Consider the following 7,876-nt stretch of genomic DNA (forward strand, 5'->3'; position numbering starts at 1 on the left):
TGAAAGTACCAGCTTTGGAAATAGAGGAACCGAATCCCTCTAAACCATGGTTTGAGGTATTGGATCGGTATTGGCCGAGACTGATTCAATCTAGTTGTACAGACAAAGGTAAAAATATAAAAAAATTAGTTTTTCAATAAGAAAACAGAGATAAAAGTGTCATATTTGCCCGAGTTTGGGCGATCCCGATCCGTATCGGTCGAACCGATCCGATCCGATCCAGCCGATACCGAGATCACGGACCATGCTCTAAACAAACGGGGCGTAGAAGAAGGGGCTAAACAAACGGGGCCGTAGAAGAAGGTCTGCAACACTCCACGTTCGCAACCCTAATACGAATAGTTCTCCTCTAAAAGTCTTTTTGAGATCCCAATCACTTTGCAGACGGAAATGGCGGGAGCTGAGACCTTCTCCCACAGACATCCATACGTTCCGAGAGATCTGAACCTTCCTGCTTTTGTGCCTGGCACTCTCTCTCAAAGCACCATTCTCAGCGTTTACGGCGTTTCTTCTCTACTTGTCGTCTCTCTCATGTGGTTCATTTCAGGTAATAATATACTTACACTGTGACCCGATTGAAGTGGATGATGCAATGTGATAATCATCTTTATGTATTTGCTGTGCATTTTCGGTTCCTCGTCAAATGTTTTTGTTTGTTTTTCTGAATTTATTATATTATTTTAATTAAATTCTACAGTTCGCAGTTAATTATGTTCTTCAGTGACGATTGGCTTTCCCATGATCTAAGAATGTAGTTCTGTTTTCAGAGTAATGAAGTTTATTTTTAATCTGATCGACGGAAAAGCTTCGCAGGAAAATATGCGGTTAATAATGCACGAACATGAGGCACAAAGTCATGAATTGGTACTCTGAAGTGTGATCCCTTATATGTTACATGTTAAGCTCTATCAGTTCCTCCTAGACAGTGTTATCCATTGTTTCAAACAGCTCTTTGAAGCTGAATAAATGTAAGGAAAATATTTTAGCCGCTCTTATCGCTGATGCTTGAGATCTGGATGATTCATTTGGCCTGTTAGCCCTGTTTGTGGCTCCAGATTGTTCTTGCTGTCATTAGTGAATCCCTTTTCTGAAACTGTCAGCGTCTCAATTAGTTGCCTTGGCTTATGGGCCAGAAAAATATTCAGTAGGAGACGAGGAGGCCAGATTTCAGGCACTGGAAAACAGTTATGTATAATTGTTGTATTTGACTCTCCTATTCAAAACCTAGGATTGGACTTGTGGGCTTTTTCTGTCTTGGGGCTCTACATTTCATCTGGGATAGGACATTTTCTATTTTAAATCCTGAACGTGTCTCAAAAATAATTTGTATGTAATCTATAGAAAGAAAAGTTATGTACAAACTATCAAAAAAAAAAAAAAAAGTTATATGTCCATGCTGGTGCTCAGCAAACCTTGGCGTAGATCAAATATCTAGTTGCTGAGGTGCTTGAGCATCAGGTTTTATGGTTTGTTGGAAAAATAAGAGGCTGCAGGGTGGGCACTCTAAACTGCTCCAAACAGAAATGGTTTGCAGTCTGTTTTTCACCACCTGTTATAATAATGATATAAAAGAAGCAAAGTTGATCTCCTTGGTTTATGCATCAATTCTTAATATGGATGCTTGCTTGCCCACTACATTTGCAAGTAAATGAACACAAGATTGGAATATGGACAATTCCCGCTCCTCCCTCTCTCTCATGAGGGAGAAAGGAGGAATAAGTAACCAAACTTTTATTGAGAAAGAGAATAAATAAATAAAAGGAGGACAGGAAAGAAACCATCGAGAATGGAAAAGAACCTACAAAGAAAAGCAACCCACTTATTCTCATGAGTCATGACAGCATGGCATAGGAAGACCTGAACATACAGAGATCTTAATGAATTCCTCTTGGCTAAAATACCAAAACTGCTTTGTCATAACTCTAAAATTAATTTTACCTAGATTCAACATCTGAAGCTATTTTTGGTAGAATACCTCTGTTCGCTACCATTTAACCTAAAAGCTTGAACTGTTAGGGAAGGGCAGCGGCAATGTATACATCAATAACCTCTATGTTAATGGTCTTAGCAATGCCAACTTTATGCATGGTGACAATAAACTTTTCAGTAATTAGTATAACATGTCCATGCATAAATATAAGTATTAAGAGAATAAAAGAGGAAATAAACACTAGATGCACCATCTTTCGTGCTCATTAACTCTAAAGTTCATTTTTCAGTAATCTTGCATGATCTTAGCAGAGAATCAACTCTTAAGCCATCTGTTAATAACCTCACTGCCTATCATAAACAAGAAACTGGATAAAGAAATCTATGAACATTGGAAGATTTGTTCCATGTACAAATAATCCTCATTTCCCCCCTCTTCCCTGATAGGTAACTTAACTGCAAAGTTCTGATGGAATCTGGTACATTAGTGCTGGTATGATTGCATCCAAATATCTTCCGTTTTACGAAAGTAGACGCTCAATTCCCTTAACTAATGGTAGTAACCTTCAAGAACCTCCTATTACAAACAAAGTAAGCTTGGGGAATTACATTTACTAGTAGACATCTGAAAGGTATTTGCTAATATGTAACACCTATTTACAGAGCTTTCATTGCACTTTATGTCCTTGGATCCGACCAAAGAAGAGAACGCTTGCGAATCTTCTCACAATCGTTTAATTGACTTCTTCAGAATTCCACCCTTCTCTTGTTCTATATATTGATGTGTATTAATATTTTATTGGTGCTTGTTGGAAAGAGTTTGATTTATCAAATGCATGGTGGAACAGGAATTCTGCCCGCTGACCCTGTGTAGTTGGGATAAGGCTTAGTGAGTTGAGTTAAATCAAGGAAATAATATTACAAGAAGTATCTCTGATGGTAATCTATTTTGATGGTTGGTTCGGCTTTAAATTATACCATTTAGGGTTATCTCACGTTCTTCAACTACAGAATCACCTATTGTAGTTACTATAAAATTAAAGTGATCTGCTAAGGTAGACATATTATACAGTCAATAACTATTTCTATTTGTTACAGATCAAATCTGGAAGAATTTAGATTCTAAATGGTGCTTGTACTGATCATATATTAGTGTACTATTATTACTAGTATTTACCTCCAGTGGCATTTGGTTCTTGTGATTGCCAATATTTACATTGATATGAGTTATGTGGCTCAGAATATTCTTTTCTCTTTGTAATTTTGAAGTGTGGGAACTATATGATTTATGTTTTAGTTGCACCTGCAAATGTCATCTGGCATGTCTTACTTGATAGAAACGCTAGTGGCTCATTATGACTGCACAAGTGTGCTATGTGATAGTCACATGATTGGGACTTGTGATTAGTGCACTAGCATACTCATGTCTATTTGTTTTTATCTAAAGTTGGAGTTCAGTACTTTCTGTTTTTGTTATCTAGAATTTTGATGAGCTGAAAAATTAATGTGGTACCTTAGTTTTGGAGATATATTTTGTTGACACTAGGGCGATCCAAAGTATCAAAGACTGATAGACTGCTCATGTGCTGGTGGGCATTTACGGGGCTGACACACATTGTCCTTGAGGGTTACTTCGTTTTCTCTCCGGAGTTCTACAAGGAGAAGACTCCCCATTATCTGGCAGAAGTTTGTGAGTTATTTCTATACTTTTTAACTCTCATCTCTGACCATGAAAATTTGGGTGCATTAGGTTGATCTTGTGAATAATACTTGATAGAAACATTTGTCAGGGAAAGAGTACAGTAAAGGTGACTCAAGATATGCATCAAGGAATTCTGCAATTGTTGCTATTGAAGGGCTTACTGCAGTTCTGGAGGGTCCAGCTTCCCTTTTAGCTGTGTAAGGGATCAATTGTTTAGAGTAGCATTACTCATTGACAGTGCCTTGATTGCTGCTTTTATGTTGATGCTGAAATGAATGAATGACTGTTACACCATCAAATGATATGCTTTTAAATATAGTCTTTTGTTGATTTCCTAACAGAAATTCCTAAAATTCTGTTAGGCTGTAGACTAGAAAAAAAATGATGTCCCTTTATAAGCAGTCCGTATTTGATTGCCCTCCGAAATGTAAATTTCTTCTGGAGAAGTTTGTGATGAGTTGTTAGAGAGGTGGAAATTAACTAACTGTAAGCATAATCTGGTGGAAAGGGAAAGAAAAATCAGATTTTAAGATTTAGGTCTACCTGAATCATCCAATTTCAAACGTTTAGAGTGATGTTAGAACTTTCAAAACCTTAGTTGCTGTTGGAGAGTGGAGGACAAATAATTAAACATTTGATTGGCTTTCAACTAGTGTTAATATAATGATATAGGCCACATTTGAGGTGGTAATTGTCCTTTGTTCAGATCAGTGAGGTGATGATGCAGATCAGAGGTACTCTCTGAAGTACCAACGCTGGAGAAAGAAGACCAGATCAGAGCCATAGCTTGCGGTTCTGGTTTGGACCACTTTGGGCCAGTTTTAACTATCTTGCCGTTCAGGTTTCTGGTTTACCTAACGAACCAGGACGTGGGGCTTAGTTAGAACCTTTATTTTATTGTTTTATTTCTTATTTGTTTGCTTATAAAGGCTGGAATGTCCCTTATTAATCCCACTCCCGTTGGTATTCTATTTCTCTCAGTTTGATAGAGTCCTAGTCTGTTTAGAAATTCTCTTGTCCAGCTTGTGCATGGGAGAATTCCTGTTCTGTTTTGGCTTTTATTTTCATGCTTCATTAAGGTTTGATTCCTATTGGCTTAAAGACTTTCCTTAAACTAATATGACTCAGTCTATTTAGAATCTATTTAAATAAGTTCAAGGCTTGACAAAAAAAAAAGGTGTACCCAGTGCACGAGGCTCCTGCCACTGTGGGGATGGGGAGGGTCATAATGTACGCAGCCTTACCCCTGCTTTCGCAGAGAGGTTGTTTCCAGACTCAAACCCATGACCACTTGGTCACAATGGAGCAACCTTACCGTTGCACCAAGGTCCGCCCTCAAGTTTAAGGCTTGACTGCCGCCCTCCCACAAATTTTTTGTCGAATGAAGCTTGGCTTTGCCTGCGAATTCCACGGTGTTTTACAATAGCCACTGCGGGGATTTAGTAGTAGGGCTGGTGGTAATTCCAGTCTAGTGTTTCAGGTGGTGATTCCTGAACACATATCCTTCTTCTTATACTGTTCATCTTTAACATTCAGGTCAGTTTCTTCTTGTGCATTGTAGTTTTTTTATTCTGATTCGGTTTTGTTCTGTTAGTAGTTTATTTCACTTCAGTTCATCCCCTACATTCGGTTTTCTCTTCTTCTTCTCTTCCACTCTTGCGTGGTTACTGGTTGTTAATTCCTCATATTTTATAGAGCTGATTGGAGAACTAGGATCCATGTAGCCGACCTCATTTAGTTGGGATAAGGCTGAGTTGAGTTGAGATAGAGTTTTGCATTCAAACTTGTTTTCAGTTTTAGACTCTAGTTAGGGCACTTTATTTTCTTTATAAACTGGCATGTAACCTACGATTGAGCATTGGAGATTGAATGAAAGTTTTACCGTGTTGCTGCCAAGAGCTGTGTGCGCAGGTCTATCCCCTCTCCTCTCTTCAGGTGTGATCTTCCATGCCCCTTTCTCCCTTATTCTTCTTCTTTCCAATACCTTACTACTGGTTCAATAAGAGAGCTCGATCTCTCTCTGCCTTTTTCTTTTAGCTTCAAACTCAAGGGTTTGAATTAACGCTTAGGGGCGGCCAAAACCCTAGAACGTTGGCCCGCAATGCTTCCCCCACTGTGAGAATCGAAACCATAGTCAGATCTGGTTTCTGAATCATCTCCCAGATCTGTTTCAGCAATTTACTATCAACACACTGCCTGATTCTTGGGTCTGCTATGGGGTGTTTCCAAGAGCCCTAGGTGTTACAAATATTGCCTGAAATTTGAGGTTGAACAAAGTTGAGTTGAGTGACCTCTCCCACTCGAAAACCAGCATAGGTCTCCGTTGGTTCATTGCTCTACTGTGGGTTGAAGAAGGTATATTCTTTAAAATTACAAGGGAGGCCTAATTGATATTTTTAAATGTCCTTCGGTTTCTCAATTCAATTCTGTTTTGCCCTATATTTATTTAAATTTCCAGGACAGCCCTCTTAAAAAATTTATTTCCGATTAGGTCCAGATTCTGTTTTCTTCGTATTCAAGGCCCTTACTTCCATTTAATGCAGTTTTGCTTCTAAACTCTTAATTTGAATTATCTATCATTCTTGTGGGCGCATAGCGAACCCGTAATCAAGGTATTGAACCCGGGATCACATCATGAGTTTATGTTGATTTATGTTTGTTGTTTTGTTTTTTAATGACATTACTAGTATAATTATAGGGAAAAAGATCTCTGTCTGGGAGTGTGGCGGCTGTGGCCTAGGCCATCACTCCCATGAGTCTATCTCTCTCATCCAATGTGAAAAGACACCTCTGCCCCCTTGTTTTAAGGAGGAGAGAGATAGACACATGGGAGTGCTGGCGTAGGCTACACTCCCAGACAGAAAACTGCTTCCCATGATTCTAGTATTATACTAGTAATGACCTAATATGAGAAAACCAATATATAATAGACAAAGCATAGGATATTATATAAACATATTCATTATAGTCATTGCTATATTAGATATAGTCATATACTGCACACCTAGGGCGCCTTGTCGCCTAGGTGCCCCTCCAACGCCTTTGATCCCCTAGTTGCTGTGACAACTATGGATCCAAGTCAAACTTTGAGGAACTGTTCTCTATTTATTTGACATTCGACCAACATATTAGCCACATATGAATTGTCAGTTTTCTGATTGTAAAACCACTACAATGTACATCAACACATTACAACATCCCCCAACATGTGCGATTCTGATTTTCTGTTGGTTTCTGAAAACAAACAGAACCACGTTAGTTGGTTTGACATGTGTACACAACTGCTTCTTTTCTTGACTTGTTTATATGGTATTAATTTTCTTTGAAGATATATGTTTTGGCCATATTTTTAGGAGAAATTGAATATAACCCATTTTTTTTTCCTCCTTCCCTCTTGTGGTGTCTGATTAATGTTTCCATTAACTTGGCAGGTTTGCTATAGCCACGAAAAGTTCATACAGCTACATTCTTCAGTTTGCTGTCTCTTTGGGACAACTATATGGAACTGCGGCATACTTCATTACTTCTTACTTGGATGGGGACGACTTTGCTGCAAGCCCATATTATTACTATGCATATTATGTTTTTGCAAATTTCTGGTGGGTCGTTATACCTTCACTAATTTCCATTAGGTGTTGGAAAAAAATAAGTGCAGCATTCCAAGTCCAAGTCCAGAAAAAGAGCAAAATACGTTGAGATAGAATTAACGGAAAAGACTCTGAGCCTAAGGCGTACGCTGCATCTACTCATCCTATTTTTTATTGTTTATTCTCTCTTTCAATAAATAAATAAATAATGTTTATGTGAGAGAGTAGAGAGAATCTTGTTTGCTCAGAGAACCCGCTCGCTAGAATTAATTATTGATTCTTCTGACATTTGAACAATTTCTTTCTTTCTTTATTTATTTATTTTTGACTGTTTTGGATTAGTTGAAAAACTAGTGATGATGAATTGGTGTTGGGTAGTAGTTTCTGGTACTTTATTTCTGCTTGTTTATGAGTTCGAATCGCTTTGATCTTTTTCATGTGGTTGTTTGAATTGCTTCAGGCATCACTTCTAGAGAGATGTTTGGAGCTGTGACCAAGTTTAACCCAGACGAAACCATACGGTGCTATTACTCTTCAACCAAATGCTTGGAAATCAAGGTATTTCATTGTTATGCTGAAGGGAAGGAAAATATTGACTTGTAAACTCACCAATATGACCAGGAACACATCCACTAAATAAAACTAGTAAAAAAACTTG

General features: G+C 38.1%; 1 protein-coding gene across 2 annotated transcripts; it reads left to right on the forward strand.

Annotated features, from left to right (window-relative positions):
- Positions 1–351: 351 nt before the first annotated feature.
- LOC122667998 (probable 3-beta-hydroxysteroid-Delta(8),Delta(7)-isomerase) lies at positions 352–7,530 on the forward strand. 2 transcript variants are annotated; one of them, XM_043864509.1, is made up of 5 exons: positions 352–547; positions 3,476–3,619; positions 3,720–3,828; positions 7,063–7,329; positions 7,480–7,530. In XM_043864509.1, exons 1-4 carry the CDS (start codon positions 391–393, stop codon positions 7,325–7,327), a joined length of 675 nt encoding a protein of 224 aa, XP_043720444.1. In that variant the 5' UTR covers positions 352–390; the 3' UTR covers positions 7,328–7,329; positions 7,480–7,530. The 2 variants fall into 2 exon arrangements, with proteins under 2 accessions (XP_043720444.1, XP_043720443.1); XM_043864508.1 differs by lacking the exon at positions 7,480–7,530 and having other exon boundaries at positions 7,063–7,392.
- Positions 7,531–7,876: the final 346 nt, after the last annotated feature.

This window comes from Telopea speciosissima, chromosome 7, assembly GCF_018873765.1.
Source record: "Telopea speciosissima isolate NSW1024214 ecotype Mountain lineage chromosome 7, Tspe_v1, whole genome shotgun sequence".
NCBI classification, from domain to species: domain Eukaryota; kingdom Viridiplantae; phylum Streptophyta; class Magnoliopsida; order Proteales; family Proteaceae; genus Telopea; species Telopea speciosissima.

Excerpts from the sequence above, each read along its gene's own strand:
- LOC122667998 (XM_043864509.1), top strand. The coding sequence starts at position 391 with ATGGCGGGAGCTGAGACCTTCTCCCACAGACATCCATACGTTCCGAGA. Across the intron at positions 3,620-3,719 it reads CCATTATCTGGCAGAAGTTT|GGAAAGAGTACAGTAAAGGT; the intron begins GTGAGTTATTTC and ends AACATTTGTCAG. Across the intron at positions 3,829-7,062 it reads CCAGCTTCCCTTTTAGCTGT|GTTTGCTATAGCCACGAAAA; the intron begins GTAAGGGATCAA and ends TTAACTTGGCAG.